Raw genomic sequence first — 24,509 nt, 5'->3', positions numbered from 1 at the left:
AATAAATAAAATAATTAGATTTGATAATTAAATCAAGTTAAAATATATAGATAATATCAAAACTAAGATTTGTTGTAATTCATGAGATAATAATTAAGCTAAAGTTGTTAAGTATTATTAAGATAAAATCCGGAAAATAAAATTAAAACGGCGTACAACGTTAATTAATAAAAATACGGACCGACCAAGATCATAATTTAGAAATTTTAATTATTTCAATTAATTAAAGAAATTACTAATTAAGAAAATATTTTCAAAAATTAGGGGTATTACACACACGATATCTCTTTACAAAATATTAACAAGATAATATATAAATCTATTATCTATCACACCCCCGCAGTGAAGCGGGAGGAGGACGGACGCTGAGACTGTATCTGAAATCCAAGAACAGTTGGCGAGGTAATCCTTTGGTGAAAATATCTGCGTACTGATAAGAGGACGGAACATGTAAAACCTTGATCTCTCCAAGGGCGACCTTGTCGCGTACAAAATGAATGTCCATCTCAATGTGCTTGGTACGTTGGTGTTGTACCGGATTGGAAGATAAGTAGACGGCAGAAATATTATCACAATAAACCAAGGATGCCTGTCGAATGGGGCAATGTAACTCGAGAAGTAGATTCCGGAGCCAACATAATTCAGAAACAACATTAGCAACACCTCTATATTCTGCTTCGGCACTTGATTTGGACAATGTAGCCTGTCGTTTTGCGGACCAAGAGACCAGATTATCACCCAAATAAACACAATACCCAGAAGTGGAACGTCGCGTGTCCGGGCACCCGCCCCAATCGGCATCTGTGTAAGAAATAAGTCTCGTAGGAGCAGAACGATATAAATGTAGTCCATGATCAGAAGTGCATTTGATATATCGTATAATACGCTTAAGAGCGTTAAAGTGAGGTTCCCTAGGAGCATGCATGAACAAACAAACCTGCTGAACAGCATAAGCAATATCGGGTCTGGTGAATGTGAGGTACTGAAGCGCATCTGCAAGGCTCCTGTAGAGGGAGGGATCCTGCACTGGCTCACCATCGTGAGCACTGAGCTTTGACTTAGTGTTGACCGGTGTAACAACTGGTTTGCAATTGTCCATCTTAGCCCTGTGAATAATTTCCTCTGCATATTTACTCTGACAAGGAATCATGGAGTCCTTTGTACGTGTGACAGAAATTCCCAAAAAAAACTCAACTTCCCTAAATAAGTCATGGAGAATTCGGACTTGAGTAGAGCAATGATATCACTCTTGAGTTGTTCTGAGGAAGCTATAAGTGCAATGTCATCAACATAGAGCAAGAGATATGCAACATTAGCACCATGTCGCCAAATAGAGAGGGAATTATCACTTTTACTGCATACAAAGCCAATCTGCATCAGAAAATTAGCGAACTGTTGGTACCAAGCCCTCGGGGCTTGTTTAAGACCATAGAGCGATCTATTGAGCCGAAAAACATAAGTTGGAGCCTTGGGATCTACAAATCCCGGTGGTTGATGCATAAATACTGTTTCTTTTAAATCACCATGAAGAAACGCATTTTTGACATCTAACTGATGAATAGGCCAGTCCCTACCCAAAGCAATACTCAAAACAGTACGAATAGTCGCCGGTTTCACCACTAGACTAAAAGTCTCATCACAATCCACACCAACCTGTTGAGACTTGCCATTCACAACAAGTCTTGCTTTGTGTCTCTCCAAGTCACCATTTTCCCTGTATTTTTGTTTATATAACCACATACAACGAATAACATTGGCCCCTTCCGGCCTTGGAACAAGATCCCAAGTATGCTGTTTAGTAAGAGCATTAAATTCCTCATTCATGGCGGTATTCCAATTATGGTCAAGCATGGCTAATTTCGGGTTTTCAGGAAGTGGGGAAATAGAGGGGACCGCAATATTAGCTTGATACTTGGGGTTTGGCTTAAAAATACCACTCATGGCACATGTTTGCATAGTGCGAGTGGGAGGAGTGTCATGCCTTGTGTGAGGAACTGGGCTCGGGTGTGGAAGGGAGCCGAACTGGATCATAGTGGGAGAGGAAGAGGGAGTATGTGGTGAATGGGGTGGGCTAGACAGGGAGGTCCGCAAGGGGGTTGCGGTTGGGCCTGAAATGCCGCAGCCCACCTGCGGACTGTTCTGGGTCAGCGTATGGTGAGTGGGAGAGGTATGAGATGGTGAGTTTGGAGGAGTAGTGAGTTGTGGGCCATTTGTGGGAAGTGGGCCTGCAATGGCGTGGGGTGGGAAATGCATGGGGTTAATGGCAGTGGGGTTATGATCAAGAAAATCATAATCAATTTCCCTAAACTTTTTAATGTTGGAGAAAGGGAAAATATCCTCAACGAAAGTCACATGCCTAGAAGTGATTAGTTTGTTGGTAGACAAATCAAAACACAAATATCCCCGATGATTAGAAGGAAACCCCAAAAACACACAAGGTGTGGACCTAGGAGCAAGTTTGTGCGGTGCAACGGCACTTAGATTTGGGTAACAAAGACAACCAAAAACACGAAGATGATCATATGTAGGGGCTCTACGATATAGAATTTCGGTTGGAGTTTTGTTATGTATGGTTGTGGAGGGAAGGATGTTGAGAATGTAGGCAACCATATTAACAGAATATACCCAAAAGGAAGGTGGAAGAGAGGCATGAAAGAGTATGGTTCGAGACATATTGTTAATAGTGCGAATAATTCTTTCGGCTTTGCCATTTTGGGAAGAAGTGTTTGGGCAAGAAAAACGAAAGACCATGCCATTATTAGCACAAAACTGGTGAAATGGAGAATTATCAAATTCGCGACCATTGTCACTTTGGAAAGATTTTATATCTCTTTCGAATTGAGTTTTAACATATGCTCGAAAATTAAGAAAGATATCATAGACTTGCGATTTATATTTCATAGGAAACACCCAAATAAAATGAGAGAAATCATCAAGCAATACAAGATAGTATTTATGACCCAATTTGCTAAGAATAGGAGATGTCCATAAATCCGCATGAATAATGTCAAACGGTGAAAAAGTGATAGAAGTAGAGGGCTTAAAAGGAAGTCGTACATGTTTTCCTAAAGGACAAGAATAGCAAAAATGAGAATTATTTCTCTTATTACATTTGATTAAATTGTTTTTCCTAAGAAAATCAAAAACAGGATCGCCTGGGTGTCCAAGTCTATGATGCCAAGTAGAAGGAGAAATAGCAGCTAGAGAAAGTTGACTATTGTCATATGTAGCGGAAGATGTTGAGAATGGATATAAGTCCCCACACTATTGCACCTCGCTAGAATTGTCCCCGAAAGAAGGTCCTTCACAGAAAAACCGAGAGGGTCAAACTCAATAGACACAGAATTATCACAAGCAAATTTTCTAACGGAAATTAAATTTTTAATTATGTTAGGCACATAAAGGACATGCTTGAGATGAAAAGGTGGGTTAGGTGAGGGGGTAGTGGAATTGCCATAGCCCAAAATTGGAATACGTTTGCCATCACCAACAACAATATATTGAGGAAAACTCAAATTAAACAATGTAGAAAAATTACCCGAATCACGAGTCATGTGGGAAGTAGCCCCCGTGTCCATGTACCATCCATTGTCCGGCGGTTGAAGGCTCATGGAACTATAAGCTTGACCCAAGTCCGTTGGAGACATGAGAGGACCATAACCGTGCTGACTTGGACTCGCATAATAGGCCTGCTGAGGAGGGCGACCCAAAATAGATGGAGCTAGGCCTCTGTGTTGCTGCTGTTGGGCCGTGGGAAATGGGCGGGGGGGGAAGCCCATTGCCCAGGCTGCTGCTCCCATGAAGGATTGGCTCCCCATTGATGGGCCTGCTGCCAATGTGGGCCGTTAGGTTGGGCCTGCCACTGCTGAGGCCCACCTGACTGAGCTTGCTGTTGTTGATTGTTGTTGTTATTTCGCCCACGACCTCTGCCCTTCCCACCCTTGCTGCTGCCACGGCCGCGGCCGCGACCACCCTTGCTGGTGGCGTGCTGCTGGTCTACCGGCGTCGTGGTGGTTCCGGAGGTGGTGGAAGTGGTCCCACCCGAATTTTGAGCAATAAGGGCGTGTTGCCCGTGTTCCTCTTGCTTATTTTTCCTTGTCTCCTCTAGAATAAACATGGAACGAGCCTTGTTGAAAGTAGGGGTAGGCTCGGTTTGGGAGATCAAAGCAGCGACGGTATCATATTTCCCTTCAGGAAGACCCGCAATCAAATAGAGAACCATCTTTCGATCGGAGACCGGGTTGTCGACGTTGCTCAATTGATCGGCAAGAAGTTTGAGATGCATACAATAATCTGACATGTTTGCAAATTGCTCTAGTTTGGTGGTACTAAACTGCTCCTCTAAATATACCTCCCTAGTGTGCTTATTGTCATGAAAAATTTCCTTGAGACGATTCCACAATTCAAGCGCCGTAGCACCCGGTTTCATGATAGTGTTAACAAGGTCTTTGGAAATTGAGGCATAAATCCAATTCTTCACGATAGCATCCAACCTTTTCCACGTAGCATCATCAGTGTCCGACGGACGAGAAACCTTGTCATCAATGTGATCGAGGAGATTGAAGGCACACGCTTGGATGTGGAAAAGCTCTGCCCAAGTGGTGTATTGAGCCTCTTGTTGATCAAGGGTGACAGACATGAGGTTTTTGATGTTAATTGGTTGCGGCATAGGCCGGGTGGAAGGTGTTTGAGGGAGGTGGAGGGGGAGGTGGGGGAGGAGTATCATCGCCGGCTATGGAGGTTGAGGGAGAAGGATAGCCGAAAGTGGTGGTGGACGGCTAGAAGGCCTTAGATCGTGTTTAGGGTTTGAGAAAAGAGAGAGAGAAGAGAAAACCCTGATTAGAATCTGATACCATGTAGAATAGTGTAATTCTCCTTCGTTGGAGTGTTTCTCATTAATCAATATATATAGGTATTTACAACCTAATTATGAGAGGCTAATTACACACGATATCTCTTTACAGAATATTAACAAGATAATATATAAATCTATTATCTATCACTATGCACCAATAATATCACCAACTGATGCACCAACTTTGCAATGGTACTAGTAAAATTAACTCCGATCAAAACGAACATGAAAGCTTTATATTGTATGAATAAAAAAAAAAAATCATTACTTCATATATAATACAATATAATAATCCAGGTTTAATGTTATTAAGGTATAATAACATCAAAATAGATTATAAAAAATACGAACTTTTTTACTCTAATTTGTTGTTTGAAAAACATTGAATAAAGAGATTAATGGTATGATGAGGAACTTACATGAACATTGTATGATTCATATTTTGAAATTCCTTTTCTTCTTGCGACAAATTTGGTTCGGGCAAACCCAAGACGACCATTTGATTTTGCGAGTTGCAATCTCAGCATCTTTGATTTTTTTTTAGCTCGTTTTTTAACTCTGCCCTAATCCTGAAAGGGCAAACCCTATTTTATACGAGTAGGTAGTTGAACAAAACGAATCAATTAAAAACATACCAGTTATAAAATAATATGCGTTGTCTTTAGGTTTTTTTTTTTTTTTTTTTTTTTTTTTTTTTTAAGCCAAAATATTTTAAAAGAATATTTGTATAATATGATAATATTTGGTCTACTAGTCTCTCCCGTACAATCCATCAAAATATTATACTAGATCTTTTATTTATCTTTGCCAAAAATCATTCACAACAAATCATGGACATACTTTAGATTTTTTTTTTTTTGGAAAAATTAACATAAATTGTTTTATAAGATCATTTTGATGACAAATATATAGGAAGTATATTTTGCATTCAAGTTGTTTATTAAATTCTGTTATAAAAAAAAAGTTGTTTATTAAATTATATCACGCATATACATATATCAAGAAAAAATATATGTGCATGTAAAAAAAATTGTTAAAAAACTAAAAATTAGATGGAAAGAATATAATTCAGAGAAACATTGAACCTTTTGTACTCCATAAGTCCATAGGTACGGAATATATTTTTTTTTATTGCCTAATATTTTAACCTAAGTCAATCAATTAATACTAAGGTTATTTTGACTTTTACCACCCGACAAAAATCAATTTTTTTTTTTTTTTTTTTTGAGGAAATCCAAAAATTGCTTTTACCATCTCCACAATCAAAAGTTTTAATTTACCACCTCATAAATAAATTAAAGTTAGATTTTACAACCACAACCTAACTCCAGTGACGAAAAATTGATGTGGGCCCTAGTATTTTACATTTCCATCCAAATTAAAAGGTAAAACCCCGGTTCTCCCCCCCCCCTCTCTCTCTCTCTCTCTCTCTTCATTTTCTCACCTTCCCTATTTTGCAATCAATTTCTCACCTTCCTCCATTAAATTGTCTAAAATTTAACCTCTCTCCTCTCAATTTGTTTTCTTCTCTCTATAAAGTAAAACCCTAACTTTGAATTTCATCACTATTGGGTGACACCACAAAATTTCCTGATGGTGATACACTTATGTAGGACATTTCCGGCTGCAATTGACAACCATCAGCATCAACCATTACTTCTAATTGAACACAATTATCATTCTTAAACCCTAATTACATTACCGAATTAATCGGGCCGGTCTTCGGGTCTCAAAATGTATTTTTTCGGCCTTCGGTCCGTTCCGGTCCAAAACTCTATAAAAATCGGTATTGGGCCAGGCCGATTTTTTTTTGTTTTAAAGAAAATATGCATGAAACCTTAAATAACAGTTAAAATTATTCTTAATAAGCTTAGAAAACTTTAAATTTATGAGGTTTTTTGTACTAAATATACAAAAAAAAACGATAAAGTGTAGACTTTCCTTTACTTTTTTTGAGTTTTCCATATAATTACTAAAAAAATTAGAATTCTTTTTTAACAAAATTCTTAAATTGGTCCAAAGCGGTTCGGTCCGGGTTTGATCCTATCTTAATCGGTCCGGTCTTCAGTTCTTAAAATTCTAATTTTAGGTCTAAGTCGGTCTGGGCCGGTATCGAACCGATGAACAGCCCTACTTACAATCAAACATAACAATTGGAACATAATTAAGAGAAGAATTGCGAAAGTATACATAATAATTCATGGTGTTTGCAAATGAACTGAATGAGTAACTTCTTCCAATTTCCTTCTTAACCACGTTAAACGAGCACAAATTTGGAACAATTGGATGCTAGGATTGTTAGGGTAGAGCAAATTTGAGGATTTTGGAACAAATTCGCATAAACAAAGCTGAATTCAGGGATTTTTGGACAAAAAGAGGGACCTGGGTTTTATATACAACATAATCGAGGAAAATTGGGGTAAAATTGAAAAAATAGCCCCGTCACTGGAGTTAGGTATGGTGGTAAAATCTAATTTTAATTTTTTTATGGGGTGGTAAAATAAAAAAAAATTTATTGTGAAGGTGGTAAAAGCAATTTTTGGATTTTTGTGAGATGGTAAAAGTCAAAATTTCCTAATACCAATAGTAAAGTTTCTCTAATTATATCAAGATTTTTCAGTCATCGACTTTGCAAGTTTCTCTAATAATATTTTCTGCTGGTGATATCTTTCATTTTGTCTACTAATTTAATAAGCAAGGATGCACGCTGCATTACTTGTTTAAGTTGTTTGTTCTAATATATGATACGGTAAACAGTAAACTGTTACATACTTGCATTCTACTTTGTAGCATTTTATGCAATAATCAATTATTAGCAGACCACAATTTGTACTAAAATAAACTCTTAATAATAAATAAAAACTAAAGTATTATTGCAACACAAACTATAATATGGCTAGTCCAAGAAGAGAATATAGGGTTCAAGCTTGCAATATTATCTTACTCTTGTAGATTGAGGATCAACCACTGTGCCAACGAAAAGTATAGCCCCTGAAAAATCTTCCCTAATAATAAACATGAATGGATGGTCCGCCACAAAGTTTATTGGTGGTGGTGGCGGAGTTAACCTTCGCGCTGCCTTTGTGGCTAGATGAACACGGGTGAAAGCCACGGCTTTGGTTCCTTCTTCATCAACTTCCACACGACATTTTTGAACCACATTTGTAACAAAAAGCCCTTGACTTTCAACCGGAAAGTCAACGAATCCCGTAAGATCCTTGTTATGCTTATCAAATGGCAATGTCAATCCTAACTCTTTCATAGGGTACGAGAGTTGAACTTGGGATTCAAAATTAAACTTCGGAATGGAGAGTTTGGCAATTGATGTACTCTCGAGCTTAATCCTGTCCCTAAACATGGCCGCGTCTATATTGATGTTTTGCATTAGATTTGGCAATCCGTCCTTTTGTTCAGGCAAGAAAATGTACATTGAAAAGCTCCTAGCTTTTTCACCCTTTTCGACTTCTTCTTCGTTGTATAGCATCCTTAAGACTTGACATCCCTCGAAAGTTCCATAGTCGAAGCTCTTATGAGTTTGTCCAATGAAGGGGACTTGAACTTTGTTTCCATTGAGCAAGTAAAAGTCTTCATCTTTAGTCTCTTCAGTCTTGAATCTGTTAACCCATGTTCCTTTGAAGTACAAGGCATTTAACAATAGCATCATGGTGTCTTTAGCAATCATGTTTTCCGAAATTATTTGTTTTATAAAGCCCTTTGATATTGATTCTGACCAAATATTCACTTCACTTACCATTTGCTTCACTTCATCCTTCAAAAAATGATAAATATGTTAAGGAATTTAATAATAGAATACATTATTGTTTAATAAGAGTATGTTTCTTCATAGCTCAGTTAATCAGAATAGGCCCTAAAAGCAAAATAAGGTTTAATTTGTATTTCTACAGATTACATAGATCAAGTTACCAAAAATGTTGCTAGATTAGCTCAACTATCAAGAAACATAAAGTTCAAAACAAGAAGGAAAAAAAAAAGAAAAAAAAAAATAAACTTGGAATATATTGAAGAAGATTTACAATACAGTGAAAAATTGCTCCATAAGGTCAGAATTAATTAAATTTTATCTAACTCAACTTTAAATTAGCAAAAATCTAGCTTTTACTCCGTATTAGAATATCAGAAGATACCATATATTTGACTTATTATTATGACTTATGGTTTATGAGTGAACTTGCTATATCTGAAACATTTTGTATATCATCTAGCTATCTATTTATGATACTCCGTATTATTTTTTCACGTTAAAAAAAATATCTTCTGTAATCTTTTTGATTTTCATATAATGAATTTATAATATTATGTTAGACTTTAATGCTCCAAATAAATGGTTCTATCAATCCATGGATATGTTCCACCACATTTTCTTTCTCGTAAGACCATCAGTAATTTAAAGACTTTGGTTCTTAGTAAAATTAAATACAATATAAATCTTCATACCTAATTAATGGTCCCAAAATATATTATACTTTTTGATACAGTACATTATTTTTATGGTTTATGGTTTTGAGTCTCTTCACATTTACTTAATTTCAGTTCAATTCAGCTCCGATCAGTTTAGTTCAGTAAATGTGAACAGGTCTTAGTCTCAATCTTTCTACAACATATATGACAATCAAATAAAGAAATAACATGGCTAACAAAAAAATATAACTTAAATTACACATTATTACCTTGTTATTGAAATCAACAGGCCAAGCTTCAGTTTGGAATTCAGTCCTTAAAACCTCTCGAAACGGAGGTTTTAAAGGGAACTTGTTATCAACCCACAATATATTAGCAAAAGAGATTTCAGGCGCATCATCACCCTTTGATTCCCTAAGCACATCGGCTAAACCCGACGCCATCTCATTAAATTCATTGACGTCGTTGCACCCAAGTAGCTCAAGCAATTGCTCTAGCGTCGGACCGTGGCATCCTAGGGCCAAGATGTTAAGCACGGCGTCGATTGAAAGCGGAGATAATACCATGTTTGTAGGACTATTGTTGTTTTCCGTAAGACTTTTTTGCAATACATGATTGGCTACTTTCAAGCTGAAGTTCATGATAGGGCGCCCACCCTCGGTGATCACCGAGTAGCGACGGTGTGTAGTGCACGGCTTTTTTTCTACTTGGATGCCTTGTGGAGCTTTGCCTCCAGTGCTGCGCTTACAATTTTTTGTTCTCGCCATTTTTGTATGAACAAAGACGGGTTCAACAAAAGAGAGAAAACTGAGTTTATGTAAAATGTAACGTATGAAAACTAAAAAACTGTTTTTATAGACGATTATTAGAGATAATAAAGACTCAAACCCTAAAATAATTCGTTAAAAGAAAATTTTGAAAATTTGCAGTGATCTCTAACATCAGGGCCAGGCCCATAGCCCGCATAATAATAATTTTTTTTTTCAAGGGAGCCCACATAATAAACTAATTATATATTTATACTCTCATTCTGTATGTATGTTTTGGGAGGTGTTTCGCGATGCGATTTGGATCATAAACCGCATCAAATCGTAAAATTACGATTTGCATGTAATTTTTTCAAACTGCACCTAATTGCATTTCTAAAAAAAGCCGCACTAAACAACAGGTGCGGTTAGGTTTGCGGTTTAACTATATTTAGAAAAAAACTATAATTATTCTTTTTAAAATAAAACTTTTATTTTATTTTATAATTATTAATTTATTTCGGCACAACGTTATTCGTGATACCCATGTTGATATTTGTTTTAAGCTACGTTGTGTCGATATGAATCTATCTATCTATTAACTAATACTAAAATACAACATGTTTACGTCATTTTTGACATATGTCAAGCTGTCATTAAAAAATTTCCCTCCAAAACAATATATGATGTCATCCTTAATTTTTTTTTATTTTATTTTGTTATTCTCCTTAACTTATTTTTTAGAAGTATGTTGTATAATTTTATTGGGAAAAACATGAATCATTAATGTAACATCTTGTATACTACTTTTAAAATTTTTAAATACCACTAACAAACAATAATTTTGTTTTTCTCAAATTTAATATTAATAATTTTGGCCTTAGTACTGCATTTTTCTTATGCACATTGTATTGTTTATTCCACATGAGTTGCCTCTTTTTTGTTTATTTATTTATTTTTTATAATGAGTTGCCTCATATTTATATTATATTTCTTTTTAAAAAAAAAATATTACTACTGTGCATTGCACGGGCACTAATCTAGTTTATAATTATAAAATAAAAATAAAAGTTTTCTTTTAAAAAGAATAATTATAATTTTTTCAAAATATGGTTAAATCACATCAAACATAATTAAACACTTAATATGAGACAGAAGGAGTATAATATATGCCGTACGTATACTTGTTGCTACCTTCCTTGGGAGGGGTGATGATAACACTAAGCACTTGAAGATCCTTACTCGCAACCGAGGGATTGAACTCAGAAGATACATAATCAACCATATCTTCGATTGAGGGCGCACAGAAGTGTTGAATAACCCTAAAAGGATCTTCACAATGAGTCAAAGCTGACTTCATCATTTGAGCTTCTTTGGAATTGGGGTCCATAGAAAAAGGCCGCAAGTATTCGGGAAAAGTGTTGGGAATTGAAAGGAACTTTGGCTTGGACTTAGGTATGACAATTGATGGATTGTGCCTGGTTTTAGTAGGTCTTCTTGGCCGATGAACATAGAGGTAAATATTTTGTTCTACCGTTGTGCTCCCGTAGTGTTAAGTTTGTTGTCTTTGCTTGGCATGCATGCTAATTACGTACTAATTATCTAACTAAACTTTTTTTTTTTCGTTCATTGAAATTTGAACTAGTATTATTTATCAACGTGGTATTATGATCACTTCATTTTTTTTTATTTAAAAAAAAATCATCACTTCATTTCTGTTAACAAAGAAGTAGATTAGTGGAGAAATTAATTAACTTTGTGTAATCTATATATCCTAATCAACAAAGTAAATAAACCCACTAATACATACATGTTTACTTATAATTAAATGTTCTTAATTTTCATACTAGTCTATGTATAGTAAGACTTAAGAGCATAACTAAGATGTAGAATAGTGGAGAAATTCACTTTTTATATTTTCATTCCTTAACATTAAACTTAATTAAATACATGGTAATTATAAAGAAAACATACACTTGGTTACTAATTACTCATAATTTTTGCTATATAACTTGATGTTCTTAAACTCTTCTTACCATAGTCCACTTTGATGCCGGGAACATGAGTAGTTCAATCAAAGGTATTACTTAGATCGGACTAATTGGTCCGGTCCACATTCAAAAAACCTTCTCATAGTTTACTTTGAAAATAAAATTAAAGTCCATTAGCTGGTTATATTATACAAAACATTGGAGTTATTAATCAAGCATCACTAAAATTTGGGACATTAGTCCTATACATTGAGTTAACTTTATTTAAATTTTGTTTATTTTATTTGATTACATACATTGACTAGGGGGTGTTACATGTTTACTTCCGAACAAGCATTAGTCGATTTTGCAGAGATTATAATCGATATAAAAAAAAAATATTAGATCAACATGCACCGGTTATAGTATAGCTTAGGTTGCTCCTAATCCGGAAGTAAGTAATTAGTTAGCCTTTGTTATTATTATTTGACTTATTAACATTTTGTTGTAGAATCTATTATAATATTATAAACATGATATTAATTATGTAATTTTCTATATACACAGTGTTAGCCGCATGATTTAGGCTCACATACCATCATATTACGGTTGGAGCACTAGCCTCCTCGGCTCCTATGTTTTATTTTGACATAAACATTCCATAGGAGAACAAATTTCTTTCGATAGTGAGTCATGATAATAAGGTATATTCAACCATTATTCTACTTAGTATTATGTAGTATTAAATTTATTTTGGTGGTTATGCTTGTCTTTATTTGAATGTTATACTTAATGTTCCAATAGTATAAGATATATACACATCATATATAATATATAATATATAATACATAATATAAGACATATAATATATAATATAATAAGAATTTATTTTTAAAATTTTAAACCATTATGAAAGTGTATTTAAATGAATAATTATAATAATTTAGAATAATTAGTTTATTTAAATTTGCTAAAGAATTACTCCATAGTTAACCTATTCTTTGAAAAACAAACTTTGCTATTTGCTCAATATATACGTGTAATAATAATAATATCATATACTACTAATTAAAAAAAGATTAGAAGTTCATCTATATATCATGTTTTTGAAATTATAGACTTGTAGCGAGTTCATTTTTCGGCTAATTGTGGTAAATAACACAATGTTCCAATCAAAACCTTTCAACTTAACAAATAGAAATGACTATTGCAATTTCAAATACCACATTCATTCCTCCACGCTTTCATTGAGTTAATATATATAATACAAAGATTTTTACAATTCTATAAACAAATTGTTCATTCTATCCCTTAGTTACAACATGACATACATGCAATTCAATGCATTCAACTCTCAAACATTTTGGAAGTAATACAATAATTTCAAATGGATTTATGGTCCAATTTAGTCATTTCGGGTAATTTTATCTTAATTTTACTTGAAATTATATTACATGTTTTTTTTTCTTTGACAAAATGTTCAATTTAATTAATAATTATTGCTCTAACTTAGAATTAACTAACTTATAGCCTTTTTTTCAATAGGGTATTAGAAGATACATCGAAATTTTAATTTGTAGTGGCTATAACAACAAAAAAAATGTATATTTAGCTTACGTGTAATTTTAAATTGATGATATATTTATAAGAAACAAGTGTTCTAGGCTTTTCAAGTGAGTGTTCCAATAGTATTTTTTTCATTTTTTTTTTAATCTGAGGGTCAAAATGCTTTTATTTAGAAAATGAACTGGATAATGATCCAAAGTGGTTGAAACACAAACAAAATAAGGAGATGAAGATACTTTTAAGTTGGATTAGAAATAGCTATTCTTAGTCTTATAGTCCCCTATTAGGCTTGTGTGGTTCAGTTGTCTTACTATTATTACTAGATTAGGTACCGTGCCATGCACGATTATTGACAAAAAAAAATTATGGACGTATATACTTATCAGTGATCATATATTGTAATATCTCGTTTTTAGTCATTAACTTTTGTCTATCTCAATTGTATCCTTGAAACGGATATTATGTTTTCCACATAAAAACTTATAGTAGAAGATGGTATTTTTTTAAAATATTTACAAAGATTATATTTTTTAAAAATATTTACAAAGATTATATTTTGCTAATCTATTTTCCATATTAATTAATTAATTGAATGTGAATATAAAAAAAAAAGGTAAATATCATTTCTATTTATATAGTAATTAAATTTTACAAATAATTTCCTTAAATAAATTTTCTATCAAATATTTTTTTAAAAAAAAAATACCAAGGACACACCGAAAACTGACATGTGTCATTAATGGTGTGTATTTTAGTATATTATTATTATTATTATTATTATTATTATTATTATTATTATTTAATCATTACTAACTATTTTCAAGAAGTATATACATGTCAAACTTTTACACCATTACAATACTCACCATATTCTCATCCAAAAATAAAAATAAAAATAAAACCCTCATTTATTTAAAACTTTTTGACATAGGGTACCATTTCATAGATTTCCTCTATTCTAATTAACAAATGAAGATGATTCTAATATGAGTATAAAAATTATAATAAGATTATAATAATATTGCAGTAAATAAAATTATAAAGTGGGAAGCTAAACGTGCCCTCATGTCTAACTAATGTCCGTAAAATAAACTAAAATTACAAATTTACCCTTTTAATACTCCTTACCTCTGGTTTCACAATCTACATAGCCGCGCTAATGACGAGCAAGGACAAACGGAAGTCGGTCGTCGGCGAAGAAATTTTTTTTTTATTACTATTTTCTAAATTCGCGGCAAACGCCTAGATTTTTCTCACATCCTAGGCTCAAACGCCTAGTTCGTGTGAACAACCGTGTGGTTGTACGAAAAATCCAGGCGTTTGAGGTGAAACGCCTAGTTTTTTTAGAATACCCTAGGCTGAAATGCCTAGTTTTTTCGAATAGCCTAGGATGTTTCAAAAAAACTAGGCGTTTTAACCTAAGGTATTCGAAAATTCTAGGCATTTTTTGGGTTTCTAATTTTTTTAAAAAAATTATCGCGACGTACCGATTCCGTACGATTCGACAAGCCTTTGGCGAGCGTCTAAGGTTGTGCTTCTGGTATTTCGTCGTTGTCCATAACATCTAACGAATTTGATTTTGCAAAATTTAAAAATTTTGTTTGATTTTGAAACTCACGGTGGTTGGGGTGGTTGTTCGATGAGCGTTAGTGGTCGTTGACCACTAGAGAGAACGGTAAAAAGTTTTGTGTACAGTAAAAGTGTGAAATTGGGGTGAAAGTAATTATTTTTAAAATCGTTATTATAAGGAAAAATACGTAATTTTATTTTATTTTGCGGGCGTTAAATAGATATTCGAGGACGATATTTAACATCCCATTATAAACAGTTGAAATAATGAAAATACAAATGAATATTATTCTAAGATTTCTAACAAGATTGTTGTTGTTGCTATTATAAATATTTTGAAACAAGTACAATGGAATAATCCACTCTATGTTTTATTGGTTAAATTTCATTCATTGATTTGAATTAGTGTTTGAGTAAAAAGTCAATCTTACACTTCTATCGAGATGTAAAGAGTACACTACAAGTTGTGATATGCCCTCCTAAAATTGGATTAAACTAGTAAATTAGTATCTTACGTCCACTAGTATAAAACAAGGGAATATATAATGAATTCAAGAATTCTTATTCCCACATTCTAAATACCTTGTAAATTACTTTCCTTATATTTTAATAAATTTTGTAATTTTTATATATATATGTATAGAGAAATTATCTATACACCAAAAAAAAAAAGAAAAAAGAAATGTCCACACCTTTTTAGTACCAAAAAACATAATAATAAACTGTTAATTGTCATAAATCAAAATACTCTACACTACACTTCATACCAAATTCAAATTAAAAAGTATTATCATTATATATATGCATTAAAGAAATTATACAAGTAGAAGTTAAATTTCGTTAAATGTCATATAAAAAAAAGGAAAGTCATATACCATATATACTTCTTCACACTTTAAATTTATACAGTATTACCAATTTCTAGTTAGTTTGTACATGATCAAAGCAACGACTTTTGAAAAAGTTTCAAAATGTAAGACAAATTACCTTTAAAACAATTTAATTATTTCTTGAATCATCAATAGTGGATTTAATTTGATGTTTACACAATATAATCATTCAATACCAATTTATAAATGGCCTTATATTTGAACAAATTTTTTAAACAAGGGTCTACAATACAATTATAATGACAAAATTCGCCTAGAGTTTAAAAAATCAAATACTTCGTATATATTAAGGGGTGTAGGGTACGTAAGAAGGGGAGTACGACAGCGAGTGATCGTCCATAGAAGAGCACGAAGGAGAGTGGACAGGAGAAGGAGGAGGCGAGTACGATGCCTGAGACGGCTCCTCGGTGTGAATGGGAGACGGCGGTGATGGTGGTACGAAGACAGGAGATGGTAAGGAGTACTTGGGAGACCACGGTGAATATGGTACATCATGATCAGGTGAAGAATTAGTGTAATGTGGATAATAGTAAGAACCACAGTAATTGGGAGATACCGGGGAGTAAAATGGAGACGAAGGAGAGTAAATTCGGAGTTCAGCTGGTGGTGGTGGTGATGTTGTAGGGTGATGATCATTAGGCAGGGTAGAAATTAAGGCATTTTGGTAAGTTGGATTTTGGGAGGGTAATTGGTGGTGGTGATTATTGTGTGGTTTTCGAGGTAATGTTGGGGTCTCGTAAAGGCGAAAAGGCGATGGATGGTGGTAGTGTGGCGGTGTGGGTAGTAGCGGTGGATATCGCGAGGGTGGAGGAGGATTGTAATGGTGGTAGTGGTGGTGGTTGTTACGGTAGTAGTAGGATTGAGAAGGCTTCATGAGTAAAATTGGTGTTGAAGTGTTTTTATTTTTTTTATTTTTTTATTTTTTATCTAAGGCTTAGAATGAGGGAAAAGTTACACCCCCTTTGTATATTTATAGACAAGGGAAGGGAGGGGAGTGCTGAGGCGGTTTAATGTTGGGCCCATAGCGAGTTGGGTTTATGATTTATGGGCTTGAGGATGATTTAACATGCAAAACTTTTTTTTTCTAGCAAAGCCCAATAATTTAACTCTCATGAAAATATGAAAATTAGGGTTGAAAATCGAATACTCCCTCTGTATTTTATTACTTGCTCACTAAGTCACTAGTTAGAATCATCTCAATGAATAGATTATTAATTTTCAATTGTTATAATTTATACTTATTGTCTTTTGATAATTAAATATATTACTGACAAAAAATATGTACCGACATACGTGTCCAAGTAGACAATGAGTTGAGTAGGGCTTGACTCTAGCTCAAGGCGTCTATTTGAATTGTTCTTGCACCGAAATTCAAAGCATGATTTTCAAGAATCAACCTCAATCTAAATACATAATATTTGTGTATGTATTTTTTTACAAACAATCTGAATTCATAAACTAGCTAATAAGAATGTAAAAGATAGAAATTGTCTTGAAATTAACGAACCAAGTAACGAAAAAAAAAAAACTAAGCAACATTGTTCAAGATTTCCGTTCAAAGTGTTCAACATTAAAATGTCAAACGAAACTTCATAACTCATAATATATCATGATACAGAAAATTCAAAAACATTATTGCTTTAACATTAACATCTTATCAATTATTAACACTAAACTGCCATACAAAAATCAAAGGTGCCTTGCTTGTTTTTCTCTTCTTGATCTACACCTTAAAAGGTGTCTCTCCTCGTCTCTTACACCGCGAATAAACTGGTGAAGATGGAGTGTATTCAGTAGACAACGGGGTGTATTCAGGTGACTTTGGTGTGTACTCAGGAGATGACGGAGTGTATTCAGGTGACCTTGGTGTGTACTCAGGAGACGACGGAGTGTATTCAGGAGACGACGGAGTGTATTCAGGTGACCTTGGTGTGTACTCAGGAGACGACGAAGTGTATTCAGGAGACCTTGGTGTGTACTCAGGAGACGATGGAGTGTATTCAGGAGACGACGGAGTGTATTCAGGTGACCTTGGTGTGTACTCAGGAGACGATGGAGTGTATTCAGGAGACAACGGAGAGTATTCAGGTGACCTTGGTGTGTACTCAGGAGACGACGGAGTGTATTCAGGTGACGAAGGGGTGTATTCAGGTGAGTAGGATGAGAATCTTGAATATGGGGAGTATGAAGGAGAAGAATTGGAAGCTGCTGACTCCATTATAATTGCAAAAAGGTTATTGAATTGCTTGTATCTGGGAAAACAAATAAAGGGCACCAAATTTGTGGAGAACAAAGAAGGTTGAATTGCTAGTAACAAATCAATCGCAATAAATTGTGGAGTATAAATAGAATTTGCGTTACTGATCGGTTACTTGTATCTTACAGATGAAGTAACATCAAATACTTAACCTAATTAATATGGATTGAATTTGCTTGGTATCCTTTTTTTTTTTTTTTGTTTATCATTTTGGTCATTAAATTTTATTTATTTATTAAATTATTTCTTTCACTTTATTCAAAGAGATACTCTAAAAAGTTTCCTTAAAAAAAAGAGATAGTATACATCAGTTCTACACTATATAAGAAGGAACAATGAAAACGAAGATAATGAAATTACTATCATATAATCATAAAAATATATTACAAGGTTTAATAATGTCCAAATAGATGTGCCCTAAATGCAGATATATTTTTGTGATTGTTTTACTTGTGAATCTATTATAATAGTAATAATATATGTTTTTTTTTATATAGATATAATTTACTTTTTTTACAAGAAATTAACCTTGTAAAAATCAATACTCTGTAACACAGGTTATAGGTTTCCAAACCAGGTTATAGGTGACCAAAAATTACTTAAAATTAGTTCGGGTAGAACAATTGGACATTGCATAATACAATAAAAATACTCCACTGTTTATCGGGTGTACCCAAAAGATTTTGTACGAGTAATACATTGTGATTGTTTCGTTAATCTAGAACTCCAAACTGGACCATAGCTCCTACAAAGCAGAAACTTAGGCAAGTACTACTATGCTATACCATGTATCATGTCACTAAGTAATATGCTATACAATAAAGGGTTTTTGGTCGTTCGAGTCCCAGAGGCCAGAGCTAATGCATCATACAGCAAAAACCGAGATAAACACATCAATACCTAATCAACAGATGATGGTGTGGTGTCCTTCACTGGCCCAAGATGTTTGATACCGACTTGTTGATGTTCCTAAACAGCTCCTCTCTATGATAACGCAAGGCCCCCAATGAAAATTTAAAAATTAGACAGAGTTGATGAGAAGAAAGCAGGCAATAAATAAAGAAAGGATGAAGAATAAGTTGAAGAGAAACTTTTACTCACCTGTCAGGCTTGAACAAGAGATACCGGTAAATAAACCACTGGAAACAAAAAATATTACATATGAAGTTATACATCGAAAACCAATTAGGATCAATCCAACATTAAACAAGAAGAAGAATAAGGGCAAAGGTTTTTAGTATATAATATGATCACTAATCAGGAGAGTCTCTTCATCATAGGACTAGAAGGTTAGGTAAAATTATTGAGGTTTTAAGCATGAAATTGAAGAGTGAAACAACATATGGGTTGCTGCTATACATGGCCTTCATCCGTTTACCTTATGTCTAGTACATGTCTCTTAACAAAAAAAGATGTGATTAGAAGGTTTGGCCATCATTGAGAACAACATTCGACCAACGTAAAGAAAGTTTTAGAGATTTTACCGTGGGAGGATAAACAATCTACCCAACTTCTCAAATCACATAAATATCTGATTCTATAGACCTACAAACTCAGCCACCCAAACTTCTTTTAATTACTTGCGCAAATGAGAACTGATGTAACTCACCTAACAGCAAAATTCATCTAACAATAAAGCATTGCAGGGGAAGCTTCGCCTTTTGTTTTCAAAGTCTTTTTTGGATATGCAATTATATGAATAGTGACCAAATAGTCATGAGCTTATAACTGTTAAAATAAGAAACCTGAATCATAATTAAGGTCCAATGTCCACATTTCCTCTCCTGACACCCCCCGCCCCCTCTCCCAGGGCTTCTTGTTTCTGTGATATCATTCAGTCCAGACACAACAGCTTAGTAGTCTAGCTACCACCAATATGAGTCTCATAAAGATTAATCAACCACCAGATAGAAAGTTGAAGTTAGAGTAACAGATTGATATAATATTACAGAGTAGTCATTGCCAAGACTTGCAAGTTTTAAGCAAGCATAGTAGGATATACTTACCGAAGAGAACAATATCCCAACAAATTCCAAGAAACCTGGAATCAAAGGAAGCTTGTCGACTGCCTGTTCATAAAACAGATATAACAGAGTCAAAAGAAGGGAAATCCGAAATCTGTTTCTTAGCCATAATTCAAAGCCAAAATGATGACTGGTTATCTATATAGAATTGTAAATCACAAGTTCACAACTACAGAACAGTTACAAAATGACATGAATGCCAAGAAAGTGAGAGAATTGCAAAAACGAATCAGAAACCCAGATTCCAAGAAGTGTTGAGCAAGACTAGATAAATATGACCAAATCGTACAAAAGTTATGTAACTCAAAAACAATCATCATCAATAAAATTTAAGACAATTATCCATGTCTCCATGATGACAATGAGATTTAGAATATTCTCAGATAAACCCAGTCATCACGTATGGTAATAGAAGTTATTGTACTTTGCCAATACACAAAGTAATACTAATGCCATTAAATAAAATTAGAAAGAAAAAAATCCCCTTTCCCTCCTCATTCCACATCTGTCTTTCACGGTTCTGATTCATTATTCATCCCAAGCTACGCTTCTTTCCCCCCTCTCCATTATCTCTCCCTCATTCCTTCTTCCTCTCTCTTTCTCGTCATCTCCAAGATAACCACAATATGCATTATAGCCAGAAGGAGACCCTAATATCATTGTGAGCAAATTTCATCCAAGCAAATGAAAGGTTTCCAGTGAGATGCTTAGCTTTTTGAAAGAAACAGCTTTTAACATCCAAGTCAGTATCATGAATGCAACACTTTGGGAGCTTGACCAATGTAATGCCTGATTTATCAACAGTATTCATGATGAACATTATTGAATGTTTTCTTTAGCTTGTTTTACAATTTTGAAGAGAGAAAGCCTGTCAAAAGCTTGTATAATCTTTTATTATTGCTGCTATCCAAAAATTAATCACGATTATCTTCTTGTTCCACTAATCTTTATATTCACTTTAAATACTGCCGACTTATGGCATTCTATAACAGAATAATACAAGATAGATGTTTTATTAACTAAAAATTTGTGCAGAAATTGAAAGAAAGAAGAAGATGAAAATTCGCATTTAAATCTAAAAATAACAGGCAATGCAAGCTTTCAAGAGGCTTGTACATCAAGGTTTTTCTCTCATTAGTCTTCCCTTTATATAGCCTTCTTATGTCTTATCTATCACAATTTGAAAGAAAGAAGAAGATGAAAATTTGCAATAAAAACGGGAAATAACAGATAATATAAGCTTTTGAGAGGCTTGTTCATCATGGTCTTTCTTCCATCCTCTTCTCTTTATATAGCCTTCTTATATCTAAATACCAGACTAGCTTTTCCTAAAAGCTTATTATAACTGATTAAGTACTGCATTGCCTACACTAGCCCTTTCCCTTAAGCCAGTTCATTACAAAATGTCAGCTTACATAAGAAAATATCAATCAAATTCCAATGGTAAAATAATCTCCGGGCTTCTCTATACTTCCCCCTTCAAGTTTTGTTGGAATAAAATCTATACTATCTATGGACATCTCCAGAGGTTCTGTATACAATACTTCTATTTTTCAATAAATTTCCCTTGTTGCCCATAATTGGAAATTGTTTGTCAAAAACCAACAGATAGATTATCAGAGCATTAACTAATTTAAGGTATTGTCGGAACGGTAAAGTCCTAGTCAGAGAAAAATAAAAGAGAGCAAGTACAATATAGAGTATACAGATCTTCTCAGTACAATCCTTAAGTATAGTTCTTCTTTCTTAAATATACCCACGCACAACCATGCTTTAAGCTCACATAATGCAAAATAAAAAGTCCATAGCACATACCGCAATGACATTAAGTGAGGTCCAAAATGCAATAACAGCTGTCAACCCCAAACCAATAACAGCAATTCGATCTTCAGGGCTATCCCACTGCATCAACAATAGTCCAAAAAGTTACACATTTGAATGCCAAAAAAAAGGGAGAAGAAGTTAGAAATTTGGTATTGATTATAAGTAGTTAATTGTGCTAGATGGATCAGCCGACCAAAACAAAAACAATTTTTAACTTTCAAGTTTCAATTCTACTTGCATTATTGTAGGAAGGTATCTCTTGAGAAGGTAAATACTACATGACCATCAAAGTGGACGCAGAACAGAAGGTAGGGAGGGTGTAAGAAGATGCTCACAAGATTCTGAACTGATTTGACAACATTCAAAGACGTTGAAGAATCAGAACTGTCACTTGTTGCTTTCACAACAACCGCCACACGGCCTCGTCTTTCTGAAAAGAAGCACCCATCAAGATAAGCAAGAAATTTAAAATTTACATGATTCTAAAAGGAAAAAAAAATCAGAAGTGATGTACATAAACTATAGTACATGAACATAATATATGAAACACAAGCTGAGCTTGAGAAAGGATTCCCATTAGGTTGGGGTCCAGGTTTCTTAAGCCATTTCTAACCAGTTGTGAATAGTTTCTGGTGTATTAACATAATAGACATAAATGCAAGAAATACATTAATGGATCGGAAAGTCTACATTACAGACAAACAATTCCAGTTGAACATGTTTTCCTTTCTGCAAGTGTATCTTCATGCACTCCTCTCTAACCCCAGCAAGTCTAGAAATGGACCACTCATCACTTCACTTAGATCACCTATTTCTAGAAGACATGTACCAAAAGGCAACAGCTGGTTTCTATTGAAGCTTCCAAACAGTCTTACCCTAATCTTACCATTGACTTTAATCTCTTATGGATGACAAACGCCAGAGATATCAGGAGATAACAGTTAGTTATTACTCTGCTGTATTACATTTTGATCAATATACACTCTCATGATATGCACCAACAATAATAAAGGCATTTAGGATGAATCCTCATCCCTTAACTCACTTCATGAGTCAAAATACATAAAATGAAAATTGAGACAAGGCATATGGTGTCAAGCCTAAAAATGGGCTTCTGAGAAAGCTTTTCCTAGTTCCTATACCTTATCACTGGCTATTCATCGGCCAATTTACTTAGCCGTGGTGGTCAACTTCTCTTTCTGATCTGCTATTTCTGACTTTGTTACTCTGGTGCCTTCAATGCCAGTAAATGAAATTTTAACAGCAATCTTATAAGTTTTGTGGGTTGGAATTTAGGAATGTCTGAGAATAGTATCTAATTATGACTTCATCAAAAATTGTGTATTTAGACACCTAGAAACAGCAACTATAGGTAGGGTTTCAGCCCCAACAGTCTGTAATCAGACGATATATTAGATTAGGTTTTGCTATCTTGTTAAGGTTGTTTAAGATTGAGTTATATGAGATCTATTGATTTCCCTCTCTGCTTGTATTCACTTCATTAACCCAATAGCAGCTTCAGTCTTAAGATGCATTATAAGCAATTTCATAATACTACCACCGTTACAAATTTAGTTATCACATTACTACTCCCTCCGTCCCTTATTTACAGGCCTATTTCTAAGACAGTAAGTCAGTAACTCACATGTAATAAGGGACGAAGGGAGTAGTTTGAATTACACCATCAACGTGACAATTAATTCCGAACCCAAATAGTAACCCACAAGCAAACAGTTAGAGTATTAGATTTTTCCAAATCAGATAACAAAATGAACATTCATCAACTCCCAGGTTTCAGTAACAACACATAATCCAAAAACAACTACATTCATAGAATAAATTTCAGACAATGATAAACAAATTACAGCTTAATAAAAGGCAGTAAACAAGAAGAAATTGACCTGGAAATGCACAAACTGGAAAGTTTGAAGTGGGTTTCAAAGAGGGTTTTACCCCATTCATCAAAATGGGAAGAGAAAGATTTGCAATTATAGAAGCCATAATCACAGTTTCACAAACCTGTAAAAAAAAAGGTGAGAAACTTTAGATAAAATTCTACAAATTATACAATTAACCAAAAAACAGAGAGAAATTATGTGAGATGAAGAAGATGAATTTGCCTTTATTGTTTTTCAGTAGAGTGAAGTTGAGAAGAGAGAGTGTAAGCCGGAGGTGGGAATGGCCGGAGACAGTATAGAGTGGAAGAAGACAGGTTGAAGAATTTCAAAGTGTTTTGAGTGGCTCATATTCAACACACCTCACCACATAATTCAATAGTCATGACCCACAAAATCTTTTTCACTAGGGGTGGGACTTCGGTCTGGCAGTTCGGTTTGACCTCAGTTTGAAACGGTTTCGGTTTGAAACGGTTCGGGTTAAAACGGTTTCA

General features: G+C 34.2%; 6 protein-coding genes across 6 annotated transcripts; all 6 read right to left on the bottom strand.

Moving 5' to 3' along the window:
* Positions 1-322: 322 nt before the first annotated feature.
* LOC110703129 (uncharacterized mitochondrial protein AtMg00810-like) lies at positions 323-1,150 on the bottom strand. Its single transcript, XM_021880880.1, has one exon. It carries the CDS (start codon positions 1,148-1,150, stop codon positions 323-325), a length of 828 nt encoding a protein of 275 aa, XP_021736572.1.
* Positions 1,151-3,721: 2,571 nt separating this feature from the next.
* LOC110703128 lies at positions 3,722-4,669 on the bottom strand. The gene has a single exon (XM_021880879.1). It carries the CDS (start codon positions 4,667-4,669, stop codon positions 3,722-3,724), a length of 948 nt encoding a protein of 315 aa, XP_021736571.1.
* Positions 4,670-7,790: 3,121 nt separating this feature from the next.
* LOC110703127 (serpin-Z2A-like) lies at positions 7,791-10,041 on the bottom strand. Its single transcript, XM_021880878.1, has 2 exons — positions 9,544-10,041; positions 7,791-8,624 (listed from the first exon to the last, which is right to left on the bottom strand). Exons 1-2 carry the CDS (start codon positions 10,039-10,041, stop codon positions 7,791-7,793), a joined length of 1,332 nt encoding a protein of 443 aa, XP_021736570.1.
* Positions 10,042-16,301: 6,260 nt separating this feature from the next.
* On the bottom strand, positions 16,302-16,889 carry LOC110703126 (extensin-like). Its single transcript, XM_021880877.1, has one exon. It carries the CDS (start codon positions 16,887-16,889, stop codon positions 16,302-16,304), a length of 588 nt encoding a protein of 195 aa, XP_021736569.1.
* A 739-nt stretch (positions 16,890-17,628) lies between these two features.
* Positions 17,629-18,806, bottom strand: LOC110703379 (DNA-directed RNA polymerase II subunit RPB1-like). The gene has a single exon (XM_021881179.1). The coding sequence runs from the start codon at positions 18,231-18,233 to the stop codon at positions 17,739-17,741; it is 495 nt and encodes a 164-aa protein (XP_021736871.1). The 5' UTR covers positions 18,234-18,806; the 3' UTR covers positions 17,629-17,738.
* Positions 18,807-18,901: 95 nt separating this feature from the next.
* On the bottom strand, positions 18,902-24,391 carry LOC110703380 (protein CURVATURE THYLAKOID 1C, chloroplastic-like). Its single transcript, XM_021881180.1, has 7 exons — positions 24,241-24,391; positions 24,022-24,139; positions 22,456-22,550; positions 22,112-22,198; positions 20,279-20,341; positions 19,374-19,411; positions 18,902-19,256 (listed from the first exon to the last, which is right to left on the bottom strand). The coding sequence occupies exons 2-7, from the start codon at positions 24,119-24,121 to the stop codon at positions 19,202-19,204; spliced, it is 438 nt and encodes a 145-aa protein (XP_021736872.1). The 5' UTR covers positions 24,122-24,139; positions 24,241-24,391; the 3' UTR covers positions 18,902-19,201.
* Positions 24,392-24,509: the final 118 nt, after the last annotated feature.

This window comes from Chenopodium quinoa, unplaced genomic scaffold (assembly GCF_001683475.1).
Source record: "Chenopodium quinoa cultivar QQ74 unplaced genomic scaffold, ASM168347v1, whole genome shotgun sequence".
Lineage (NCBI taxonomy): Eukaryota > Viridiplantae > Streptophyta > Magnoliopsida > Caryophyllales > Amaranthaceae > Chenopodium > Chenopodium quinoa.
This window is presented reverse-complemented; position numbering and strand designations above follow the sequence as displayed.

What these genes read in the sequence shown, in the direction of transcription:
- LOC110703129 (XM_021880880.1), bottom strand. Translation starts at nt 1,150, where the DNA reads ATGATTCCTTGTCAGAGTAAATATGCAGAGGAAATTATTCACAGGGCT.
- LOC110703128 (XM_021880879.1), bottom strand. Translation starts at nt 4,669, where the DNA reads ATGCCGCAACCAATTAACATCAAAAACCTCATGTCTGTCACCCTTGAT.
- LOC110703127 (XM_021880878.1), bottom strand. Translation starts at nt 10,041, where the DNA reads ATGGCGAGAACAAAAAATTGTAAGCGCAGCACTGGAGGCAAAGCTCCA. An exon ending in CTGTTGATTTCAATAACAAG is followed by an intron (nt 8,625 to 9,543) that starts GTAATAATGTGT and finishes CATTTTTTGAAG; the next exon opens with GATGAAGTGAAGCAAATGGT.
- LOC110703126 (XM_021880877.1), bottom strand. Translation starts at nt 16,889, where the DNA reads ATGAAGCCTTCTCAATCCTACTACTACCGTAACAACCACCACCACTAC.
- LOC110703379 (XM_021881179.1), bottom strand. Translation starts at nt 18,233, where the DNA reads ATGGAGTCAGCAGCTTCCAATTCTTCTCCTTCATACTCCCCATATTCA.
- LOC110703380 (XM_021881180.1), bottom strand. Translation starts at nt 24,121, where the DNA reads ATGGCTTCTATAATTGCAAATCTTTCTCTTCCCATTTTGATGAATGGG. An exon ending in TCCAGTTTGTGCATTTCCAG is followed by an intron (nt 22,551 to 24,021) that starts GTCAATTTCTTC and finishes GCTTCTTTTCAG; the next exon opens with AAAGACGAGGCCGTGTGGCG. An exon ending in TTGGGATATTGTTCTCTTCG is followed by an intron (nt 19,412 to 20,278) that starts GTAAGTATATCC and finishes TTTTGTTTCCAG; the next exon opens with TGGTTTATTTACCGGTATCT.